At 40.6% G+C, this 26,653-nt stretch overlaps 1 protein-coding gene across 1 annotated transcript in view; it reads right to left on the bottom strand.

Annotated features, from left to right (window-relative positions):
* Positions 1-22,151, bottom strand: part of wdr11 (WD repeat domain 11) — a 54,002-nt gene extending 31,851 nt beyond the window's left edge. The window contains exons 1-10 of the mRNA XM_085800594.1: positions 21,926-22,151; positions 20,686-20,797; positions 19,128-19,281; positions 18,708-18,881; positions 18,375-18,576; positions 12,165-12,330; positions 10,155-10,257; positions 9,212-9,410; positions 8,046-8,146; positions 5,260-5,436 (exon numbers count right to left, since the gene is read on the bottom strand). Of these exons, the coding sequence (XP_085656720.1) occupies positions 5,260-5,436; positions 8,046-8,146; positions 9,212-9,410; positions 10,155-10,257; positions 12,165-12,330; positions 18,375-18,576; positions 18,708-18,881; positions 19,128-19,281; positions 20,686-20,797; positions 21,926-22,011 (1,474 nt within the window). The 5' untranslated portion in view covers positions 22,012-22,151. The remainder of the gene's footprint in view (positions 1-5,259; positions 5,437-8,045; positions 8,147-9,211; positions 9,411-10,154; positions 10,258-12,164; positions 12,331-18,374; positions 18,577-18,707; positions 18,882-19,127; positions 19,282-20,685; positions 20,798-21,925) is intronic.
* Between the last annotated feature and the right edge of the window lie 4,502 nt (positions 22,152-26,653).

Raw genomic sequence — 26,653 nt, 5'->3', positions numbered from 1 at the left:
GACAAGCTTTCTGTTCTCAGCATCCAAATCTGTCATAGTTAAAGATGAATGACTGCACAAGTCAATGTACATTTTGTCAATTCAGACGGAAATATTATGTTACGCTTTATATTTGACTCAACTATATAATATGTAACATTTCTGAACGAGCTCTTCTGAGTACGTTTTGGTTGTTTTGATGATAATGCTTTGTATTTAAGTGAAGGTTTGAAGGAGGACTTTCACTTATTTTACTAAGAGTTAAGAATCGACTTCCAGTGGATATCCAGTCAAATTCACTGTTACACTGGGTGAGACAATTAGATTGTGCCATGCAGTTCAAATAGGAGGACTCGGTTTGGCTGAAGGAGCCCAAAGTGTGCCAGAGCAGTTTCAAACTGTTCAATTTGTCTTGATGTACTGTGCATTTGGAGAAGCTTTTCTGTTCACCTCAGTTGTCAAGAATCCTTATCTTATGGGGTGAGTTACTGTAGTCTTTCTGGCAGCTCCAACCGGTTTGGCCGAGCTTATCTAACCTTTTTCATCAACAGGGTCTTTCTATCTGCAGAGCTTCTGCTCCTTGTGGCCACATGTTTTCTTCTTGGAGATGTCAAAAAAGCTGGCTTCATGTCTGTGTAGTACTTAAAGGGACAGTATGGGACTTTATTGGCTTTTTATTGACAAAAATCAAATATCGCTTTCATAAATACGTATTTCACTGAAGTGGAATCGCGCCCGCATACAAACGAGCGCTTTCTCGTACCTTAGAATGAGATGTTACAAGTCGTTACAAACATACAGGGGGGGGTTCACCGAACCTTCTCTGCCATGTTGAATCGCCATGTTTTACGTTCAGTGTCACCGTGGCCGTCAGTAACCACAAACTCGGGCCGCCGGAGCTTCTCGGCTCGGGGAGAAAGTTTTCCAGACAGCGCCTGTTAAAACTGTCACCACCGTGTAGCTAGTGTGAGGAAGGACGGAGGCACTGGTGTTGCTTTCAGGTGCAGTCAGACACCTGAATGACGCCGTGAGTGACGCCGTCGGCAAACCGACTGGATGTTATTTTACTCGACGAGAGAAAGCCGGTAAAACGTGGGTCAGGTAAACAATACGACATCGCCATGACAACATATTGTCACGCCTGTATTGTTTTGCCTCGTGCTGGCGGACCGTTTGTTTACATAGAGGCTTGTTTATCCTGATACATGCAGCGTGTGTTGTTTTTCTGACTTCTGCCCGAGTTTACGTAAACGCAACAGCAAGAATACGTGCCGACATGCAACCGCACCGCTAGATGGGGGTAATTGTCACATATTGTCCCTTTAAGTTACTGTAGGTATGACCCTACTCAGTGGGTGTTTGTGTGTGTGCTGTTGTAGCTCTGACAACAAGTACAACAAAACACATGCCATTTATGAGATTTTTTACAACTTTTCACATTTACCTGTTCAATACAATTAAAGGACAATTCCAGGCGAATTCAACTCTGGGGTGTATTTTCATATCATTTTAGGTCTAAAAGAATGAATCTGAAGATTTTCAGTTTAATTGCTCCTGTTTTGCGGTAGTTGCGTCTGTCCCTGCATCGCCACGGCAGCAATGAATGGGAGTGGATGTAAGTTCCGCTGTTTAGGCTGTTTACAGCCCTCAAAGCCGCAATTTTTTTCCACAGACAGCGTCAGATGGCTACTCAAACATGCACCGAGAAGTTTATTTACTTCAAGCAAGCCGACATGTTTGTAAAAGTCAATCTAATTCAAAGTCTCCCGGAGTCTCGCGCGAGCCCGAAGTTGCAGTGCTGGTGTATTCAGGCGCAGTAGGAGCTACCGCTTGTGTCATAAACACAGGAATATCAACTCTTTACTTGCGTGAAGTGTACATTTTTTTCCACATACAGTGTCAGATGGCTACTCAAAGATGCGCCAAGAAGTTTTTTTTACTTGAAGCAAGTAAAGAGTTGATATTCCTGTGTTTATGACACAAACGGTAGCTTTTCCCACTGCTCCTGAACACACCGAGCACGGCAACTGGGTCTCTTTTTATTTTATTTAACCTTTATTTAACCAGGCGAAAAATCATTAAGAACAGGTTCTTATTTGCAATGATGGCCTGACAAAAAGCACAAGCTTCTTGAGGGGAGAGGGGGACTCCGGGAGACTCCGGGAGACTTTGAATTAGATTTAGTTTTACAAACATGTCGGCTTGCTTGAAGTAAATAAACTTCTCGGTGCATGTTTGAGTAGCCATCTGATGCTGTCTGTGGAAAAAAAATGCGGCTTTGAGGGCTGGAAACAGCCTAAACAGCGGAACTTACATCCACTCCCATTCATTGCTGCCGTGGCGATGCGCGGACAGACGCAACTACCGCAAAACAGGAGCGATTAAACTGAAAATCTTCAGATTCATTCTTTTAGACCTAAAATGATATGAAAATACACCCCTGAGTTGAATTCGCCTGGAATTGTCCTTTAAGAAATTAATTTCTAAACCAAGTTATTTCACACATGTTTCTAAAGTATCAAGAGGTCAATGACTTTTCACATGGAGTGAGTGAGTTAGTGGTCACAGATGTTAAGGATTTTCTCCACTGTGAATTTGCTGATGAACCTTAGAGTCCCTGAAACTCTGCCCACAGTTGCCACAGATGTATGGCCTTTCTCCAACCTGAGTGTTTGTACATCTGCTAAAAGTTCTTTGGTCTCTGAACGTATTCCAACATTGGTCACAGAGGTAAGGCTTTTCTCCAGTGTGGATGCACTGATTAATCTTTAAATCCAATAGTCACAGTGATCTGGTTTCTCTACAGTGTGGTCAGGTTGATATCGATCCAGCAGTTCTCCACTGAAATTCTCCTACAGCTCTGTTATGATAAAGCAAAATTAAAACAGGTCATTCATTATATTAAAGGGTAAATGGCTTCTAATTATATTCTGTGGTCGAATGTAGATAAAAAAAAAATAGAATACGTTTTCTTTTGAAGTACTGTGAAGTAATTACTACATAATAAAATCTGAAAATGCATTCTAGCTCTTTTAACCTAATACTGTACTGTAACCACACTGAATATTGTCATTTGTTTTTAGTTAGTTCATTTTAGTTATTTAGTTTATTGGTCATGGACATTCCCATTTACAGGGCCCACAGTCCAGCTAAAATTATGTTGTAGCTTGTGATGCTGTGGTGCTTTCCTCATCAAATTAACTGCATATTGAATCTGAATTGCTCACACTTGAAAAAGTGCATTGAAAATCTGAACCTGAATAGCAAAACCTGAATGAAACTGAATTTATTAGTTTGGAACTGAATTCCAATAAACTTGAAACTGAATGTACTATTAGGAAACTGAATTAATTTTCCTTGAAACTGATCCTCCCTGAATATTTCTTCAACTTTTAGTTCATTGCTTTAGTTTTCAAATTCAATCATATTGGTTTTTAAAAAGTAAAAAAATATTTGACCTCTGCCACAAAATTCATTTTGTTGATGGCGTTCATTTTCCTGCATCCATGATTGGACTTTCAAATGAAAACAGCAAGCTGTGTAAAACTATGGTAATAACAGCAGTTACAATAAAACTGACTGGACGCTGGATAAATACAAAATGAAATGTATCATTCATTCTTGACTTCTAAAAAACATCAGGTTTACAAAACAATAACTCCTCAGTAACCAAATAAGAGAACATCCAGTTAGATACTTCCAGCTATAACAGGTATTCTAAGACTTTTTTTTTTAAACTTCTGCCAAGAAGGTTACTTGTTCACATGTGTTTATTTGTTTGATCATCAGCAGGATTATGCAAAAAGAACTGAAGCAATTTGTGCCAAACTGGATGACAGGATGAGCCATGGGCCATCAGCGTTTTTTGTTGTTGTTTTGACATTTTTGCCAATTTCTCAGGGAACACTGTTTTGATCTTTATGTAAAAAATAATCAGACATATAAACAGTGCTGAGATCTATGACTACAATGTAATGCACAGATAATACCTTGGGGATGTTTGTTTGGCCTTGGCAGATGTATGTTCTCTAATGAATGTCAGTCTAGTTTAAATAGCTGCAGCTTAAAAATGTAGCACTGGGAAATAAACGATGTCAATCTCTTTTTACTCCATAGTAAAATCAAGGAACAGAAAATATTAACTGTCAGATCATTTCTCTAAACACCATAATACGTTATACAATTTAATAACCAAACAAACTACCAGTGAGTTCACATGGCCCCACTTGGAGCTGACACACAAAGTTTGTTTGTATAGATTTAAGTTTACTTTACGATACATTCATCTAATCATAACCCATCAACTACAAATAAAAAAAGTAAAGGGAGGTAGTTATTTCTTACCGTTAATGTGCATTTTGCAGGTTAAAGGCTGTCCTTGTGTAGCTCAGAGGCAGAAAGGTTTGACTCAAGGTTTCCATGGTAACCAGGGCTGATTCCAGAACAAAAGGTTCCAATTCCAAAAGATTTTCAAAGTAACCTCGATAAAAATCATGAACCATTCGATGCAGCAAATTGCTAATATCAGACACCTGACAGATTGGCACAACTGTGTATTAAGCATTGTACTAATTCAAAACATGAGAAAAATGAAAAAATGAAACTAGAAAAAGAAAATCTCTTAACAAAGGACCATACAGGATAATTTGGGGGAATTGGTCACTATATTAGGCTGATTTATGAGTAAATAAATGATTGCATCAATTGAGAATTTCCATATTTTGATGGAGTTGACTCACTCCAATTATCTAGAGAATGTGATTATTGTAAGCCGTATAAGCAGTACAGCATGACAATGCTGACAAATTCCCCAATTGTGTGCTGCCATGAGCAGAGAGAGCATTTGTCATGTGAGAGAGTTCATATTTGTAATAGCCTCCATTATTCTATATACTAAATCACCATGAAGCTTTTACTAATGTTCAGAGAAACTATTTGTTGATATGACTGTGACAGAAAAAGCCACAAAATGCAACAAAAGTTCAGCCATCATTTGTTTTGTCTTTGAAGAGCAGCACTGATGCAACTGGTTTTATCTGAGACAGCAATGACTCATGATGAAACAAAACAACATACTGGATGCAAGCGCAAACATTACTGACAGTTCTTTTGAAAGCACAGAAACTAGATTCAGAAGAATACCTTGGTCCGCACTTTGAGATGTGCTGATGTATGATGGTAATGCTGACACATTATGAGTTCTGTGCAGTAGTATTTACCCAGCAGGTTCTTGTGCTACAATTTTTAGTGTGCATATGTCAGTGGTGCATTATTACCTACCTACAGCCAGCAGGGGTTGGTAGTGGTTGATGTTCTTGGTGGTAAGTGGGGGGCACATGCGAATGGCAAAAGGTGGAAGTGGCAGACCAGACAGAAGACCGGTCAGCAAGAACTTCAACTGGACCTCCTGCTGGTTGGATGATGGAGGAGGAGCCTCACCAGCTATCAACGTCTGGCCTGGAGATGAAACCACAGCAATGGAAAGGTTCAAGGTGGTGGGCAATATCACGACCACTTTTCAAATATCAACAGTAAATACAGCATCTGTAGAACTGCTTTATGAACATGTCAGATGTCTATGAAATGTACTTTTTCTCTATTCGTTGTAACTTGAGGAAAAAGACGGAAGACTGCTTTTTACTGCAACCTAAGCCTGTGTGTACAACCTTCAATAAATCACCATTAATGGGACTGAATCTCTAAGCTGGCATGTCTGGCTTTGGTCCCTAAACCAAGTCCTTTAATACTGTAGTATGTATGTATTTAATGGTCTAAATTAATGTTTAAGCATAAAGCTGATCCAGATTAGATGACATGTCTTGCAACATTGAGAAAAGCCAGTATAATGGCTCCCTTTAAACTTAACTTATACCATTTACAGCATTTTGCATGAAATCTGTGAGATTAGCTTCAGTCTGAGGAGGATTCAGACAGCTCCTCTCACATAACCGTCCTTAATAATATTCCATTAAAACTCCTCTATACAGTTCATTTGTTCAAGTCTTTTATAAATACTGAAGGTTACAACATTTCAATGTAGCACAAAAAACAACAGGCATACCTGGAGCAGACAAAACAAACACAAACCAAAGAAACTAAATGAACACAAACTAACAAAAATATCAACTGTATCTTAAGAACCAGCAGCAACAACATCAGCCATTGAACAAGCATCACAAAGTAGCTCTCACTCCAATTCCAGATGTGGCTGCATATACATGAGACAGACATGGTGTCCTAATTCAATGCAGGTGTGACTCATCCTACATCGAGTGCTGCAGCACACTGTCATTTGTACCCTGACAAAGGCATAAGCCGAAACATGTTGGAACAAACCTAATCTTATTTTAGCACAGAGAGGAGTGTGCAGTTTTCTCTGTTTCCCTCTTTCTCCTCAGTATTCTGGTTACATATGTGCAACAGAGCTCATTAGCTCTCTAACGAATAAAACTTTCAACGATCTAAGCCAAAGCTGTTCATGGGTTAAACGCAAAACGTCACGCAAAGTGACCGGTTGGAGCAAGCAGAGTTGAACCAGTAGCGATTGTTTCATTAAGCTGTGGCCTCAGTTATCAGGTTGACCAGTTTTAATGATCTCAGAAACAGTGGTGAGCTGAGACAATTAAGCTACACACCCATGTTTTTAACAGGAGCATCTATAGGCCTCATCCAGTTAAATCTACTTTGCTGATTTTATTACATCTCCAATAGCAGATTCACAGAACTGGACATTTTCACATCAACATAAGCCTCAGGTCCTTTCATATTTTGAAATACCTGAACACAGTATTCTTATTGAGGCTTGGCTTTTATGGCAGCACCCTTCACAATCACACTGCTAATGACTGCATATTCTATGTACTAAATGGGAAATCACCTCCTATTGTATATTTGCTGCAGGGCTTTGGGACACTCTTTGAATGTGTAATAACCATGCTGTTATAATTGGCACTGGCTGAAAAATCCATTTTGTTTATATTTCATGCACCATAATAGCCTTCTTTACATTGGGAATTTTATGTCTTTCTAAATGCGTGTCATTTCAGCTTGAAGATATAATTAAATGAGATGGGACAGGATTCTCAACAAGCCAGCGCATCAATAAAAACAAACCATAGATGGAATATATTACCATATGCAGCAAATGAAAATATGAAATGAAAGCAACTCTAGCTTTTTGGGTCACAGCTCTTGCCTATAGCAACAATCACACGATGCCTTTCTTATGTGGAACAATCAGCATCAGATCTTAACAACAAGCCGGTTTTTCAGAGAATTTTAGCATCCTGCAGACCAGTTACATTCCCTCAAGAGCTTTAGTCAGCAACTGTCAGACAGAGCTATTGCTGCAGACAGTAGCTGGGTCCAATCTGTCAGCAACAAAATCCCCCCACCCTCTTATGCCAACATAACTACTAGTGCTCCACCTCCCCAAGGCCTTCCAGTCACTGGTGTCTGACTTTTGCTGAATACAACTGGCAAACAGAAAACACAACGACCAAAAAAAAAAAAAAAGAAAGAAAGAAAACGCCAAAAAGAGAGTCCTGCATCTCATTCTGTTTGATACCCACTTTGGTGTTTTGATCGACAGCTCTTTTCCAAATCAACAGGGAGAAGAAAGAGGGTAAGTGGAGGGAGAGATAGAAGCAAATCATAAGCAAAAGGATGAGATGGTAAAGAGATAAAAGCCAAAGAGAGGAATGGCCAAGCACCCATGGGACTCTTTGTGCAGAGCCATTCAGCTTGGGAAATAACACTGGCCCATGTAATGCACAGAGGAGAAGCCAGCAGTCACACATTAAAGCAGAAAGTGAAGGAGAGCCCTGAGGCATGCACGACTCACAGAGGTACAATAAGAGTTATAACAAGGCCTGCCCCGGTGCACACAAGCATTCACACAAATACAACTAACTTCCTTCATTCATTCTTTCACATTTTCTCTCAAAAAATGAAAGTCATCCTTCTATGGAGAGGGAGAAATCTTCAGCTGCAGTCAGAAGGGATGTATATGTGATCAGTTTTTGTGGTGTTGTAGACGGTGTGGACAGTGATGTGTACGGCCGTACCGATCATGCTGTTGAGACAGAGATCCTGAATCCTCTTCTGGTTGGGACCCAGCGGAGCTCCACAAAATGACACGGGGGTGTAGAGTGGCGACAGCCCCGAACTGACACAGAGTTGGGGGAGAGAGGATATTAATTGAATACATTTTTTTGTACATGAAAGGCGAGGCGCACATCCATTATTGAAAGCAAGTGAATGGGGGGTGATGAATGAATATTGCTTGTGCGAGTGATGGATGTGATCCGCTTTTCAATAAATTACTGACCCAGAGGGACGCTGCAGCTTTCACAGCGGATGACATGTGTACTGATTCCTTATATTGATTAGATGCTGCTCACTTTAAAAATAAAAACAGAGATGATTCCTAGAAAAATTATTTTCATGACCGCTGATGGAGCTTGATACACTGGCTGCTCATTTCTAAGATAGCAGAGTGACACGCCTCAACCTCAATAAGCTAATTTATCTGTAGATTGTTCAGCACACTGTGACAAACCACGTCTGACAGAGGGAATTATAATTCATGTCAATATATCAAACCATGGCCAAAACATGTTTTAAGGATTTATTCTGGCTTTGAAACAGGAACAGTGTGCACCAGAATGTCTGAACAATCACAAGCAAGCATCAGAATATCAATGTAATGTAGTATGAAAGACAACTGCCAGAATCTGAAGAGTCCCGAAATAGAAGAACCCACCTGTCTGAGACTTCAAGAAAGTAAAATTCAAACAAGACTATAGTAAGACACTTCATCAGAGAGGCAAAAAGAGGAATATGTCAGCCCTGCTTAATTCACTGCTGTAGATTTCTGTTGCTTTCCCAAATTAAACTGGTTTGCTCACAGGCAAGACAAACCTCTCGCAGCCTCACACAGGAAGCCAACTTAAGAGAGAGACACAAAACTGTCTCCTCGACAGCAGCAAGGGAGCGTTCCATCAAAGGAGAGCAGGGCTCATCAACGTGAGCTAAACTCTCTGCACCCCTACATACACCAGTCACTAAGAAGACTAAATTTAGGTCAGAGGATTATGTACTTTAAAGTCAGTTTAAGTCACCTTACAAAGTAGTTGAACTTTCCCTCGTGTCATTTCAGCCACCACCTCGGAAATAGTAATATAGCTCGACAGAGTGATTTCCATATTTCTGTGTGTGTGTGTGTGCATACCTGGGATTGGCAGCAGCCTTGCCAGTGTGGGCTTTGAGCTCCCACAGCATGACTCTGCCGTCACTGACCATCAGCCCAGCATTGTTTTCATTGACAGGGCAGATAACCATGCGATATGGCCGGACTGTCTTGGTGACTCGGATGGCATCACACTGTGAGCGAAGGTCGTAGACGAGCTCCTGAACACTCTGTTCTGGGTCTGAGGGAGAGAGAGAGAGAGATGGAGAAAGAAACAGAGGGACATAAAGAAGATTAATGTGGTAGAAAGGTAGGAAAGACAGTGTGACAGTGAAGGAGAGTGGAAAACAAGAATGGTGGAAGATAAAAGCAAATCAGATGGAATTGGAGCAAATTGGCGAAGACATGAATTGAAGGGGATTAAAAGAGAGGGTGGGGGGGGATTTTTGGGAAGAAGCTGTGTAGATTTTAACAGTGTGGGGAATAGAGAGAGAAAGAGACAGGGGGGTAGGCAAGGGTGGAATTGGGAGAAAGTGCTGTTAAGAGACCAGTGAAAACAATTCTTGAATTTTAGAGGAGTGTCTAGAGGTAGAAGAAAAGATTTAAGGAGATAAGACAAGATGTTAAGGCATTTACTGTAAGTGAATAAATGAGTGCATGGGAGACTCACAAAGGACATGACAGAAAAAAGATGAGTAGACAGTAGAAGAGATTGCAGGAAGAGTAAGTGGGGAGAGTAAGAGATACAGCGAGACAATAGACTCCCATTGGCCTCTAACACTAAGCCTAAGATAAATGAGACAGTGAGAGGCTAAACGGCCACTGGAGCATAGAGACAGGCTGCAGGCTGCGACTGCAGTGCTGTTTGGCTGAATAGATGATGACAGAACGACAGCACGGGAGTGACAGCGGTTTGGGAGTGAGTGCCGTTCGACCAGCATGCGCTGTGTGTTTGTGTGCACGTCTCTGTGAAGACCTTTCATACCTGCCGCTTCCTCTGGAGCAGTCGTGGAGCGACACACTCGAAGGGTTATGCACCCGTTCTCGTGGAGACAGTAGAGGGCGTCCCGTTGAGCACAGGGAATAACCTAAACACAGGGAGAGTCAGGGAAACAGGGGATGAGGTGCATTCACAACTGAGTCTCACTGTGGAGCAGTTTGGCCTTAGCACTGCATCCCTCTGTGAACGATCATGAAATGATATGATATTCATATGTGCATGTGTAATGTAGTTTAATTTAGTAGAAACACAAATGTTATTAAAAAAAAAAAAAGACAGTCACAAACTTTGTTATTCCCAAAGTGACATCTTCTCAGTGTTCTTCTCACAATGTTCAGTATCAAATACTCAGACTGAAGAAGCTGGGAGTTTAAATAGCAACAGCTGATCAGGAAATTTTAACTAAGCTCAATTTTTCATTGATTGTTTTTCAGCACTGAGCATCTTATCTTATTTAACTCAGATTTTCAATGCTCTAAACTCTTTAATGTAATTGCAGGTCCACAAATTATTACAAACACTTTCCAATATAGTGAATCATGAATCAATATCACCACATTTTCAGCCTTTCTGGTGGCCACTGAGGTGCATCAACATCTTCTTCAAGCTGAGTGTTTCAATTTTAGTGATAGATTTTGTATTAGGTTGTGTTAGGTGTGTAGTAACTATATATCTGAAAAACCTACACCTCTGTGTGTCTGTGCCAAATATGTCCATGTGTAGTATAGATGTTAGTGGGTCTATACTTTTCGACCTTTTCTAGCTATCGGACTTTCTACACCACAGGCTAATTTTTTGTTGAAGCTGTGTCATCAGTCATGCAAATTGGCTATGTGACAAACACTTTATAACACTTAGAGAATGGAGGCGTTGGCTGGACACAGCCTGGGCGGCTGAGTAATTCCCCTTTACTGCTGCTCTCTGACTTCAGGACTTACTCCGTCACTACAAAGCCTTGTTTTACCTCTGTACCATTTAACCACGGTCACATTTGTTAAAACAAGATTACTGACAAGCTGAGGGAAGTTTGAATAATGGAGGTACAACAGCATATAGAAGAGAAACTAATTTCTTACACACAGAAAATATAAACAGACTATTCTGATAAACTGAGGAACAGCAAATTGGTCCATGCATGTTGATACGTGTATGACTGTCAAGGCTATATGTTTTAAGACTAGAAAACACCCATGGTGGAAACCATGAGACCTACTCAGTGGAGTGACAAGCCACCATGGCAGTCCTTCAGAGACAGACACGAGGGTTAGGGGTGAACAGAGTGACATTAACAGTTACTGGCTCTGGCGCCGTGACAAATCCTCTACCTAATACCTCCACAGCATTCATCAATTTCCAATTAGAAAACCAGACTCCAAAAGATGAGAATTGACACCTAAAGGTCACTGGTGCTGCTGAACATGACCATAGAAAGAAGCAGAAGTCGGATGATATGCAGACTGGTGTTTTTTGAGGGGGTTTCCGCTATATATAAGGACTGCATGGCCTTGCTGTGCTGTCGCTAGGCCTTGATGAGGTGAGCACCGAGAGGGAGGAAGAAAAGTAGAGAATTTTATCATTCAAGGCAGGGGGAATTGGCTTCCTGGAAGAATCATCCATAAAAAAAGACAGAATTTTGTAAAGCCCTCTCCTAGTATTGCAATAAAAATAGAAACTGTGCACAGGGCTCATTTGAGGGGAGGGAAAGATGGCAATGTAGGAAGCATGTTAGAGTGAGACAGCACAGTCATCTTTTATTTGCTTCACTTAAACCAAGAACGATGTGGTGCAAAAACTGTCTTTGAATTTAACATCTGAATGTAAAGGAGAAATGTCTCTCCTTCACATTTCAAACATCAGAAGATGAGAAACTTCTCACCTTGAGAAGTTCAAATTCGAAACTTTGTAATTCCATTTCCACAAACTATGATTCTGTCAAGTTTTACTGACATCCTTACCACACCGAATTTGCGGCGTATGTAGTGAACAGTCCCTCACCTGAGTGAAGGGCACCCCAGAGCGCTCAATGGCCACCACGCCCACTGTCTGGCTGAGCTCCAGGTCCAGGATAAGGATCTCTCTGGGATAAAGAAGCAGCATGTGGTTCCTCTTGGATGGAAGGTAGGACAGCTGCAGACAGTCGTTCAGCGTCACCGCCTCCGCGCTACAGCGCCACAGGAGAGACAGAAGACAGGAGTGTACACAAGGTGAGACAAGGAAATCAATTTCAGTGTCAAGATTATTTCTCAACTGACAAAATGTGGCATTTCCATGGAAACTGTCAGCCAAAAGCCTTTGACAAATTAATTCTCTTTTGATAGATCACTCGAATTTCAGAAACAATCATTCCTTCAGCCCAACCACAAATATCAGAGATATTTGAGATTCAACATTTCCTTCAATTGGCCACTGTCTTGGTTTTGCAGACTTGCTTTAAACTCATCATACTATGCACGATATGTTAGGAGAGAAAAAAAAGGAAATTGTAAAAGCTAGACCTGTTTGTCTAGATCAGGGGTTCCCCAACTTTTCCATGCCAAGGCCCCCCGAATAGCATTAGCTTCAAGCCGGGGACCCCCTTGGAAACCCATCGAGTTTGAGGTTTAAAGTCAGGCGCAAACCGCCAGGTCACACAAACAGTTTATGACGTCATGAATGATATTGATTGACTGGCAGGCAATAAGCAAGATGAGTTTTGATATGTTATATGATTATAAATTATAATAATGCTCAAAATATAATGATTTGAATTGATTTTATTTTGCTGCATGCATTGTTTTATCATCTCTACTCCCATTTGCTGAGGACCGCCTTGCACCCCCTGGCAGCCTCAGGCCCCACTTTGAAAACCACTGGTCTAGATAACAGGATGTATTGCCTGCAGACACATAATATACAATAATTTAAAAAAAACTCTGATGGAAAAACACATATGAAATATTCATATGTTATGCAGACCAATGTGAAGAAGGATTAAAAAATCTTAAAACAAGTTTAATGAAAACTGTTTCATTGCTAAGACCAATTTGATCTTTATTCATGTCTTCAATGAATTAGTCATTACTGTTGTTGTCTCTGGAAGTCTCAGGCAAATGAGGGAGAACTTTAAAGTGAATTTGATTTAACAATGAGAGGCTGATGAGTAAAGCAGGTACTGGCAGCCCAAGAAAAACAACTCTCTTCCTTTACTTTAAGAGTCCTTAAAATTACTACTGTAAGTCTGTTTGCAGTTAGTTCTTTCTTGTGTGTTTAAATTAATTACCAACACTATTATCCACAGCAGCAACCCAGTTCAATCTCTCTGTATGACAACAAAGCAGTCACAAACACTTAACAGTTCAGTCAGAGGGAACAAAGAGCTGATTTTCTCTGAATCCAAGAGTGGGTCCACAACTAAAACTCATTCCTACAGCTTCATTCCTCTAGGTCACACAGTGAGATCAAATAAAAGGAGAAACAAACTTTTTAACACAATGGAGATCATTATCATCCAGGGGAAAGCGTAATAGATAGAATGGACTCAACAGAGGAACCTTTAGGAGTTGCTGAGCTAAATCAGACAGTTACTGGCTCACTGAAGCCAGTCAAGGCAGAGATAGAGGCTGAAATGACTGAGCCACCAAAGGCAAAACATCAGACAGAAACAGTGAAAGACTTCTGTGTCTAAGATGCGAAAAGGAAAGCAACAGATCTTCACAGAGAAAGGAGAAAAACAGAGGAAGATATATCCTATAACCCCAAACCCTCCCAAAATATTCAGCTGTCCAATTTCCAAAACATCACACACTTCTCACATCTCTCTCTCTCTCTCTCTCTATCTCTTTACTGGGAATAAGGGATGAGGGCTACAGCAGTCAGTGGATCATACATAGTTACTACATGTAAAAATGTGCACACACACATTGCGTGCTGACTCCTGCAAGGTGTGCAGGAGTGCACACACAGGAGGATGCCTCAAAGAACCCTCCAACTTCTATTATTTGATCATGTTTAATACACCAAAATGACCCAAATCACATGAAAACCCAATACAATGTTAATACATTATGGAAGCGCTTGTGCTTCTGATTTCTACACAATACAGAATAAACCTACTGATACTGGCAGGCAGAGGTGAATAAATCATGACTTTGGTTTGAGTATGCACATGGGCACCCAATGTGTGCGTAATTACATTTTAAAAGTGAAGCCCCCCCAAGTCTTGGCTAAAGGAAGAGCAGCAGCAGCAGCAGCAGCAGCAGCAGGAGATGGCTCACAACAGTGGAGACAGAAAAGAGAATAAAACTGAACTGGAAACTCGCATTAATCATCATGTCAAACAGATAAAAAATGTTCTTACAACATAAAACTTAGTAAATGCTGCCCACTTCAGTAGGTCAGTCAGGCCACAAAGTTCTTGGATTTTAGATAAGAGATCTTTTGTGGGTTTTTACAAAGCAGGGGGAAACATTTTGGTATTGGGCTCTGCCCATGACCTTAAAGGGATAGTTCACCCTAGAATGATATTTCGCTCATTATCTACTCACCCTCATGTTGACTAAGGGCTGGAAGAAGTCTCAGAGTCCTCCGTCCCTTCTCTGAGTTACAGGGGGTCTCAGCGTAGCAGTGCATGTCCATATAACGGTTGTAAAGGGACACCAGAGCTCTTCGTAAAAAAACACACACAAAAAAACATCCAAATACCTCCATGATGCTCGTATGTAATGTCCGTCTTCTGCTGAAGCCCCAAATTGCGTAATTGTCCCGAAAAAAATTAAATAAGTCTATATTTTAAGCTTGTTTGTAGCGGAAGCTTCTCAAAGCTCCTCTTCCTGGTCCGTCCAAATCTCGCGTGATTTGCGCCGGCGTCAGTGCGGTTACTGCGAATCACGCGAGATTTGGACGGACCAGGAAGAGGAGCTTTGAGAAGCTTCCGCTACAAACAAGCTTAAAATATAGACTTATTTAATTTTTTTCGGGACAATTACGCAATTTGGGGCTTCAGCAGAAGACGGACATTACATACGAGCATCATGGAGGTATTTGGATGTTTTTTTGTGTGTGTTTTTTTACGAAGAGCTCTGGTGTCCCTTTACAACCGTTATATGGACATGCACTGCTACGCTGAGACCCCCTGTAACTCAGAGAAGGGACGGAGGACTCTGAGACTTCTTCCAGCCCTTAGTCAACATGAGGGTGAGTAGATAATGAGCGAAATATCATTCTAAGGTGAACTATCCCTTTAAATGTTTCATGTAATGTTTTCAAGGTTCAACTTCTCTCTTGTCCTTGGACTTTCCTTATCCTAGCGATAAAAATACAACATTACAACATTAATTCTGGTTTTGACCACCAGTTTCAATAGCAAGACACAGGGTGGCTTTAATCATGAAGCCGTCCTCCCATGGATATGGATTATTAGCACGGTGAGTTTGTTTGGTTGCACTGTAAACAGATTCACCAGTTGTTCTTCGTTATTTCTAACAAAGTCGCTGCTCAACAGGCAATTACTGCCCCTAGAATTCCTGTGGTGCTGTTACCACGGTAACCACAGGTGTCTGAGATGTTAACGATTGCTGCTTTAGTGTCTTACTGAATAATTTTGTTCTTCTTGTTTTTTTAGTGATAACAAATTTGTAAATATTACAAACATATATTCAGCTTGCGTTTGTGTGTGTGCACAGGCACATTGGTGTAGAGAAGATTTGTCATCTTGACAAAGGGACTAAATCTTTGCTGCCTAACAACCAGATTAATGGCAGCCTGATGAGACACTAATGTACATGATATAGTTCTGAGTCCACGGAGAGCAGAGTCATGTGTAAATCCCCCATCTATCATGTGGAGGCACAGAGGACAGATACTGTAACGCACTGAACATGATAAACACCAAAACTTGACACACAGACAAAGGCGGACTGGAGGAACATAGCATTGTCAGCAAGAGCAAAAACCAACGCATGAAAAGTGAAGGGAAGGAGGTGTCACGTACCAACAAAGACTGAAATAGACAGGAGAGGAGAGAAAGAAAATAAAGACAAGTAAGATTAATGGAGTGTTTGTTATTAGAGCTGACTGGGTGGGTGGACACAGAGGCCGGGGTGCTGCTGCTATAAATAAGCCTCTTTGACAGTCACAACCGCTCAGGCAGGAGGCTGCCAGCACATCAAACAGAGCTTTGGTTCCAGCGCAACTTTTTGTTAAGCAATGCCTTCTACAGTTTAACAAGTTTGTCACTAAGTGTTAGCCACTACTTTGAGTGTGTGTTTAGTATTACAAAATAATGTGGTAAATCTGCTGGGTGATAAATCGAATCTGTTCCCCAGGCCAGGGTAATGTAAGTGCTTTATTTCTTTATACTTGTCTTCATTTATGATCACATCAGAAGAGTAACCGATATGAAAAAAAATCTGCATGCAATTTGCATCCATTTCTTTTGGTAATTGCATTTGCTCTATAGACTGTTCCCTAATAAGATGTGCCATCTAAAGAAGCAGAAGAAATCTTGATGCGCCACCACATCAACATGAAGGGTACCTGTCCAGTGTAATAAATCTGTAATAAAATTAAATGTGGACAGGCCTCGACCCCAGACATCTGAAAGTCAAGCTGAAATATGAGTGTTTTAAAAAATGTCAGGGATACAGAGACACAAGCAGCTCCTACTACTGCAGCTACAAAATAGTAGACAGCCTGTTGCCCTCTGCAGCTGAGGAGAGAGAAAGCCTCGGCCACTCTCTGAAGAAACATGGCAGCAAAAATTGCTGTAAACGGCCAAACAGAAACAAAAATGCTCAAGCACAACAGGCAATGAAGACACTGAGCTGGCCAATGGTGTAACTTCATCACTCACTCAACTCTGTTGCCCAACAACTCATTTGCTTGCCATTGTGCAAGCAGCACATCAAACACTACCCTGAGTTGATCAAAGAAACCATCACAGAATGAACTAGATCCCACATTGGACAGTTGTCATAATTCACTTTCAACAAGTCAGTTTCCTCGCTGATCAGGTCCATGTCTGAAATTGAAGATATAGCTGAAAACCTGTATGGAGACATCATGGGTTTATCCTTTCTGCCTGATGTCAGCTTGTGTCAAACAGCCTGAATCTTTTTGTTTCTCCTCTCTCCCTTTGCTCACATTTACAATTTTTTTCTGTAACAAAATGATCAATAAAGCTGTTTCTGACTCAAAATAACACAAAGATTTATATAATTCTGATCATGTGAACACACAAGCATGAATATCACACCTCACAAGCAACATATTTAAGGATTACCGTCTGATATTTGGGTAAATCTTTTCTTTTGTTCTCAACCACCCCACCACCCACTCACACATTCACTGTAGGGCAGGCATGTCCAAACTATTCCACAAAGTACTCCACCGAGCAGCAGCACACCAGACTTCACTCATTTTTCAGACAGTTGATTGATCAGACTGGGCGCTCTTGATTGGTTGGAACAAAAACCTGCAGCCACACAGCCCTTTGTGGAAAAGTTTGGATATGCCTGCTTTAGGGTCAGCCCCACTGTCGAACCAAAAATAAGGGAGAGCAGAGCAAGTTAAGAGTTTATTCAAATGGCATGTTATTATGCTAATGACCTCTCAAAACCAAATCTTATATTTAGCATTTTGCACTCATGCACTAATGGATGGAAATTTTGATTTATAAAACAAGACATACTTGGTGCCTGTATACGTTGTCCAACGGCAAAGGACATAGCAAAATTAACACAGGCTGACAGTAGCAGATTCACTGCAGGTCAAGGGCACGTACACACACTTTATAGCCAGAAAATGCCCAAAGTATAAAAAACTGTCTAATAAAATTACTGCTTTCGACTCTTTTTCAACAAAACTCAATTGACATGACCCTGAGCAGTGCCCTTCATTCTCTTCTCATTTGCTGGATCGGAGCTGCAAATGAACCTTACTTAAAATGCAGACCAGGTTATGTGACATTTCTAAAATGAATTGAAATTCTTTGAAACAAGCCATAAATCGCACAGGTGGCCCACCAATGAAGTGCTGAACACCTAGATTAATGTTTTAAGACATTGATAAATTGGATTAACCAATAACATGGTTGGTAATTAAAGCCATACTTTTATAGTTAGAGGCAACATTTGAGACCATCAGCAGAATACAGATGTGTGAGTAACATCTGAATTCACCCCTAAATTCCAAAACACAAAGGAAGTTAGATCTTCAAGTGGTACTTACGTGGGTTTTTCATTGGTGATGAGCACTTTGACCTTGTTGAGGGCTTTCTTGGCGCCGGTCGGGGCTGGGGCAGCGGCGGGAGCAGGTTTGGCGTGAGCGGGGCTTGCATGGGGGCTGGCAATGTAGACCTTTTTGCCAGCACTGCCTGGTGGTTTGGAGTGGGAAAAGTCTGTGATGAAGACTATTCCTTCACTGGTCAGCACTGTAGAGGAAGAGCAGGAAAACATGAAAAACATGCTTATTATGATACCCACTGTCAGTATTCTATTAGCAATTTTGTATCCGGCACTTGACAAAATACAATTATCTTTAGACAGTATGTCATTCACTTACATGCCATGTTGGAGGGGTCAAAGGGGTCAAAAGAAAACGAAAGGATGTTCTCAGCGTAGCTCTTCTTCCACAGCTTGGTACCTGTGTCTCCATTCCACAGGACAATGTAGTTGGGAGGGTGGACAGCTAACAGCAAATCACGAGACGCATCCTGATTCCACAACCACTCCAAGTCTGACAGGAAAAGAGCGGAGGACAGAGAAGAGAATGTGGTAATTAAGAGGGTGGGGATGTACTGTAGTGTGTGACAGGTGGAGAGACAGACCGATGGCAAGAGCATCTTAATGAAAACAAATAGCCAGCTCAAAGTTTCTCCTTGGCAGCCCTGGCAGAGTAATGTTTTTTTTGCTGGAGTGAGTTGAGGGACAAAAAAAAATCAATTTAAGGCTGCATGCTGGGGGGTTGGGGAAGTTCCCTTACCTTGGATTGGTTTGGAGTGCTCTTGGATCTCACAATGAGCAGTGCCACTGACTACATCCCAAACTATTATCTTCCCTGAGGCATCTCCTGAGGCCAGCCGCAGACAATAGGGTGAGCTCAAGTTGTGGTAGTAGTTTTCTCTGGACCATTTCACCTAACAAACACAAAACATTTGTTAAACATGTTTAAAAATCATATTATCAAGATGATTTTATGCCGGTACTCCAGCACCTTCAACTGTTGTTGCATATGAACAGCACAGAGTAAACAACAGAAGCCGAGTGCTTCTCAAAGTGAAGATGATAAATTTCACTAATTACAGAGCAGATGCCACAATCTTCTCACTGAACTATCCTGAGCAGGGTTTTTCTGAATTAATGCTTTTGATATTCTAACTAATAAGTACAGTCAGTGAAAATGAGGCCTTTGGGGAGAAACACACTAAAAACTGGAGATATAAACTATAGACCCTATAGAAAACAAACAACATCAAAATGAAGCCAGTGCTAGCCCTATACTAAAAAAGACAAATGACTGCATGAATAAGTTGATTTTTAAATAATTGATTATGTCTGTGTCTTTGTTTCTGAATAGCCTTGCCCTTTACGGTGACTACTACTGCCTGTGTTGTTCGTTTTTTTCAGCAAGCTTTCCAGTGGCAGGCTGGGAGGTGAGGAATGGCCCGCTGCTGTGGTGGCGGTGCTTTACAAGATTAAAGTGTGCTTGGAGTGAGAAATGAGAGTCTCACATTGAGCCCAGGCCCTGATAATCACTGTAGAATTTATTGCCCATTATTTACCCTACGAAACACACAAGCATATGTGCGCACACATACACATGCAGTGGGATTCTCTGTCAATGTAGAAGGCAACCTTTATCAGTGTTGCTGGTGTGGGCTTAGACAGTGAAGCAGAGCTGAATTTGTCTGCTAGACAGAGGGACAAAAACAACTTAGCTCAAGGACACTGAATGCAGATGGTAACACTGGGTTATAAAAAATGATTCCATCTCCAGATGTATTTGTTTTTTGCCGGGAAAGTCCAAATGTATCAAGAAACTGACGTGTGTGTGTGACAGACTAAGAGCAAATGAGCATATAAACATTCAAACAAACTATACTCCCCATGCCGATACAGAGAAATGGCTTCAAGTGCAAATGGGAAGATTTATGTTTTTGCTCATTGATACTGTTCAAAAACCATCCTTTTGCACCAAATGTATTCTTTCCACATTAATCAGGTCAACCTGTCTTTTATATGTTATGCTAAGTGTGTTGTCAGTTCTTCCACTGTGGTGTTGAAATCAAAAATGTCTTTAAATTAATCCTCAAATTTGAGAATTTGCTTAATTTATTTTCTTGTTTATTTGACAGTCATTGGAATTACTTTTGCCTTTTGATGTTTATATACAACTTGGGCCTAGTGTGGGCATTTCTTTTTTACATTTTCAACCTTTTTTACACTTAGGCCTAATTGATAATAACCAAGAGACAATCAACAAAACAAATTTAAATGATTGAAAAAATATTAGGCTTTTATAGAGCTAAACAGAATCTTACCTTGACAACGTTGGCTTTGTGCCTTTCCAAAACCTGGATGGTCTGGGATGTTTTTGGATCGATAATAAGAATACTGGAGTGACATCCCTGAGCTATCAGCCCCTGCCAACCCCTACAGAGCACACAAGTCATAGGGAGGGAGAAGAAGCGGAGTGTTTAAAATATAGAAAAGTAAGTAAGATACATGAGAGATGACAGATGTGCTGTAAGTGGGAGACTGAGCCAAATAATACACAAAACCTTTCAAAATTAAGTTATAATCAATTATGCGCCCACTTGGCCTGACACTGGTTTGTACACCCTTCCCTGTGATTACTGTATTCTTTCCATTTTCCATGTTGCAATGCAAACTGTTTTTTGTCTGTACACAACATCTACAGTATTGCACATCTGCCCATAAGGTACGGGCAGCCCACCCTGAGGTTTCTCCTGTTTCTTTCTTGTTAAGGGTTTTCTTGGAAGTTTTTTTCAGTCGATGTGAGGGTCTAAGGGAAGAGGATGCTGCTGTTATGATGCTATGTAAAGCCCTTTGAGACAAACTGTAAAAAATGGGCTATTCAAATAAACTTGCCTTGCCTTTAAAAGCTGTGTCTGAGTTACCCAGTTCCTGCTCTTCACCTCATGTCTCTGTTGATCTTTATTTTTCAGTGCGCTTAAATCTGCAATTGCATGTGATTCTACTTTGTCCAAAATCCACAAAAGTCTCAATTCAAATCCACCTTTCATTCTGAAACCCTGCTGAGCTATTATTTATTTCAGTACACACAGAGTTTCGATTTGAGTCCTCGTGCAAGCGTTGCTGCGGATGAAGAATTCACCACAATTTTCAACACATGACTCACTTCCGTTTCATACATTTAGAATAAACCGTGTTGTTTATGCTTCTGAGATACAAACATGGTAGTTTTTTGGCGAGCAAGCCCTCAGCATTATCAGTCGCTGTCAGATTACTGTCGGAAAAATAAGGCTTTCAATCAGGCCCAGCAAAGTGTCACATCACATCACATCACATCGCATCACATGACACAGGATACCTCTGTTTTGATGGAGAAAATCTACATTATCTACGTCAACTCACAATGGCATCTTCCTGTGCGGCAACAAATGGAAACAATGCAACGCAACGCACACATGGTAATTAACAGTTAATTAACATCACCTGTCAGTCGCACATCTGACTCAATTAACGAGCTACAAACAAGCTATCACATTATGCTAGCGGCAGAGGGGCAGTACTCACCAATCTACCGCGGTTTTATTCTGCAAATTGAGAGTGCCAGTCAACGTCCGAGCAGCGAGTTTGATGTTGACCGTGTAAGGAATCATCTTTGTTCGTAAGTATGTATGCTACATTAACATTTGTCCACCGACAGCGGCTAAAATTAATTAGCTTCTCTGGTTCGGCTCTGTTGTGAATTTTAACAGGAAGTGAAATGGTGTCTCTACGTGAAGTGCCGTACGGGAACCAATCCCTGAGTACAAAGGTTCCGAGTCTGATAAGCAAAAAAGAAATGAATGAATGAATGAATTCTCCTAAAATGTCGTGTATTTGAGCATCCAAATAATCTTAAAGCAGAAATAGTCTTCATCCAATTAAATGTTTGTTTGTCTTTTTCTTCTAAATTTGACTCTGCACTATAATAGTACGGTGTAATGCACAAAGACAGAGTAGCCTATGTAAGATTTTTCAACTGGAGTGTCATCTCAGAATTTGTATTTCAGTTTCACATTAGGCTATGCCAGCAATACAATATAAAATAGCCTATTATTAGAGAAAATATGCAAGGAACTGCTCCCTTAGAGATTCTATTTGCCATTTTTGTCATACAAAACAGAATGCTTGTAAGATCTTTAATTGATCCCAGCAACTTTGTTTTCATCCAGTTTTACCTGATTACCATGAGACAGTGATGAGCTAACTTTGGGATGCAAAAGAATCTGGGTTTCTTTGGGACCACAGCCTGGAGTGGGTGTGTTGCTGTGTCCCACAGGAGGAAGTTGACAGGCTTTGAAATGTCACACAAGGGAGTGCAGTGGGTGGCTTTCAGCCACTACAGCTGTGCAGCTTATAACATAAAACTACCTCATATATCTGTTGACAGTTCAGACGCTAAAAATCTTTCCGCTTTTTATTTGGCAGCACTTTCCTCCCTGCAGTCCCCGTACAAGCTGGCACTGGTTGATCGAGCAGAACACACAGCTATTACTCCCAGGATAGAAGTGTGTCCTGCATGAGTCTTGTATGGGGAATAAACCTTAAACTCACAGGATTGACGGACAAGCAATACAGTTTGCTCTCAGTGTAGGCTATTAACAGCTTTGCCACACACACACATCTGTGGTTTCATTTTCTGCTGCACAGTTCTGGTTCCTCCAGTTTACATTTTGTTTAACATCAGACAAAACGACAACTACAATTAAATCTTTCATCATCCATAAAGCCTGTATCACATATGTACAGTATACTCTCTCTCTCTCTCTCTCTCTCTCTCTCTCTCTGGCTGTACTAACAATGAAACATAATTCATTTGGAGATACACTGTAGTACAGTAGAGACATGGAGACAAAACATGGCAAAACATCAGAATATGTAGGTTATATAACAGATTCTTCAGTCATGGTTCATTGGTTGCAAATGCAACACTGTTAATGGTGTTTTTCTCAACATAAGAGAACCACCTAATGTTTTCTACAGGGAGTTGTCAAACATTTGCTTTGTGCATTGCATTTTGATTGTATCACATAGGCTGGATTTATCCACTGCATTATGTAATACAGCCACAACAATAACTTGAAATGATGACTCTGATTAATAATTTTCATTCTCTATACAGACTGTGTGATTTAAGTTCCTACAGATCTTGTGTTTTCTTTGTGGCAGGCAGATCAAATGAACATGTCTCTCAATCCCTTTATTGCTGCATGGTTATTGGATTTATGTTAACTATCCCATGGAGCTCTCTTTTCTCTCCTTCCTGATTTGCATGGTAATTGTCAATTGGTTGACTCAAGATTGCAGTTCACCATACATTCGCAATGTTTGACTGCCTGTCACAATTATCTTGTGGTCACGGTTTCCTGCATGCTCAATGTACACATACAGAATCCATCCCATTCATCATCATTATTGCAGGCCTGCTGTCACAGGAAATACGGCTGAGCTGATGATATAGAATGATTTAACTTTATCTCACCCGTTCTTGAGGTGCATATTTTTTTAATTTCAGTCAGACATATAGCTGCTCTCCATACTGAGATTTGAAAGCTCGTGAATATCATATTGACAGGTTATGGGTGAAATAATTTGTCAACTGTCATGGTATTTTCTGAACAAATTCAGCTTCAGTAGGCTACACACCATTTAAGTGCTACAGTATATCATTTAAAAGTCTCTTTGTGCAGTGACCTGGAGAAGAAGTTCATCTTTTCTTCACAGTTCATGAGAAAGGCTTTCATCCCATACGCTGCTGTGGTCATGATTTGCATTTCGACTTGAGTTATATAAGATAGAGGAGTCATTAGTAGTAGTATTTTAAAAGTCACTGTAAAATCTAATTTAATTTAATTTTCCCTACTTGAAGAGATACATTTGGCTGTTTGACGATGGCTTTATAAGAAACTGAGGGAATGAGAGGGAACAGTAAGTTGATACACAGAAATAAATGATAAATGATCTCTACATTTTGAACTGTCGTCTGTTGCACCTTGTAGTTTGGCCTTGGCCTTGCACCTTCTCTGTGTTTCCACAGATCCACCAGAGCGCCATCTCTTTGCACCAACCGCCGCCTACATCGCCCCCTTCCCCTTTCCCCTGCTGTTAAACCGGCCTGCCCTCCCTTCTCATGAACCAGTCTCCCATCCACTAAGCCCGCCTGCTCTCCCTGCTTTCTCTCCCACCTAGCCTCGCATCACCAGGCTCTTCAGACAAGCGAAGAGCCTGGTGTCCATTACCTCTGAATTAGTCTGCATTCTGGTTCCTGTCTGTAGCGGATAGCGAAATCACCAGATTCACCAAAATAAAAGTGTTCACCAACATAAAACTTATAAAATAAACATTAACTTGCAATACAATAAAAGCGAAATGTTAACTTAATGGCTCGGGGACTTTCTTGTAAATTATATTCCTTAAATTAAAGAGTTTTACCGCATTTTATTAGCTTGGTGCTTTTATTTTGAAGGAAAGGTCTGTCTCTCTCGCCCTGGATCCGTTTCCTTCCCAAAACAGCGAGTCAACGGCCCCAGACTACTCCCACCAGAAGCTGCCTTCATCAGCTCTTGTTAACCATTTCCATGTTTTTGCATATTCTGTATTATAAACTGTTTTCTTGTCTGTATACAACATCTACAGTATTGCACGTCTGCCCGTCCTGGGTGAGGGATCCCTCCTCTGTTGCTCACCTGAGGTTTCTCCAATTTTTTCCCTGTTAAAAGGGGTTTCCTGGGAGTTTTTCCTGAGGGTCTAAGGGCAGAAGATGTTGTTATGATGCTATGTAAAGCCCTTTGAGACAAACTGTTTGTAAAAATGGCTATACAAATAAAACTGCCTTTCCTTGCCTTGGTTTATCGCTTTTGTTGACAGGTTGTAGGTGTGCAACTGTGTTTTTACCAACATTGCCTCATTCAGACACTTGGGTATTTGTTAGGCAATATGTAAATACTGCCAAACAAACAAATACATATAGTGTAACTGAAATCCCATTGTTATTTGTAGCCGCTCTCCAGAATATGTATTTCCCTGATCTGTTCTTATTGCATTCTCTAGATCAGTCACAACTGAAAAACCTTTTTGAGTGCTTGTTCTGGTTAGATGTAAGTATTAAAAAGGTGGTTAGGATTTGTGAGGATTAAGGTTCCTTAACTAAAGGGACAGTTCAACATCTAAAAAAAATAAGCCATCACTTATTTGTTGCATGAACAGCCCCTTCTGGCCAAACAAAATTCAATATGCATATTACATTTAATGACATTATGTCTATGTTTTTTGTTTGTTTGTTTTGTTTTTAGCTCTTGTTTGGTTTCTACCAACTCCTGAGAATAGTATCTGGGTCTGCAGCTTGCTTGATACAGACTCCACCAGTCTCAAAGCTCTTTAAGTCATTTGTGAAAGGCAGCATTTCAACAGCCAGCCCGCACTACAGGAGGCATGGTTTGGCAGGTGAAAGGTGGTAAATCTGTCCTTCATTTCTCTTTGTATTTTGTTCTTTTTTCTATAGGATTCTGTGGCTGATTTGGCTGAAGGAAGTGAGTGCCAAAGTGTAATGAAGGTTTTATAATGAAAGGGGAGAGCAGGGATAATCACACTTTGGTTCACGTAAAAACCCAATTAGAGCCTGAGTGCTCAAAACACGCTTAGCTGCTGGTTGTCAGCCGTGTGAAATAACCCCATGATTTCCACTTCAAGCCTCCATATCGACTCTTATTTTAGATGTGTTTATGAGCATGCTGAAACATTATATTGATGCATGGCATGAATGGTATATTCATTCACTCAAGCTCTACTGATTCTCACCTCGTGGCTCTATAATATGCCTTACAGGGAACAATAGCACCTACATTAGCTCAAAATGATTATAAATACTGCATGTTGACAGTATTGAGGATTAATGCTCTTATTTCAGGTAAAGAAATACAAATCCTGCCTTTAAGGTTGCTTACGTAATGTTCAAAATCATTCATAAGTAAGAAAGCAAACCAAACCACAATTCAATATGCCCATAGGTTTTACTGCATGACATAAATGACTCCCAGCTTAAGTGGCTGAGACCATGGTAAAAACATGCAGTGATAAAACAGCACTTAGCAGTTTGCAACTAGACACAATCTACGAAACAAAAAAATCAAAATCCATCTGACTTATCATTCATTCAGTGTTTTTCTTTTGCAAGAAGGCTGTAGTCAATCCCAGCTGACACCGGATGAGGGTGACGAACAGTCTGGTAGATGTCCAGTGAACAAAGGGATGACACAA

This window comes from Trachurus japonicus, chromosome 15 (assembly GCF_045865225.1).
Source record: "Trachurus japonicus isolate A0001 chromosome 15, Traja_1.0".
Classification (NCBI taxonomy): domain Eukaryota; kingdom Metazoa; phylum Chordata; class Actinopteri; order Carangiformes; family Carangidae; genus Trachurus; species Trachurus japonicus.
Note: the sequence above shows the minus strand (reverse complement) of the source record. Positions and strands in the feature narration are given on the sequence as shown.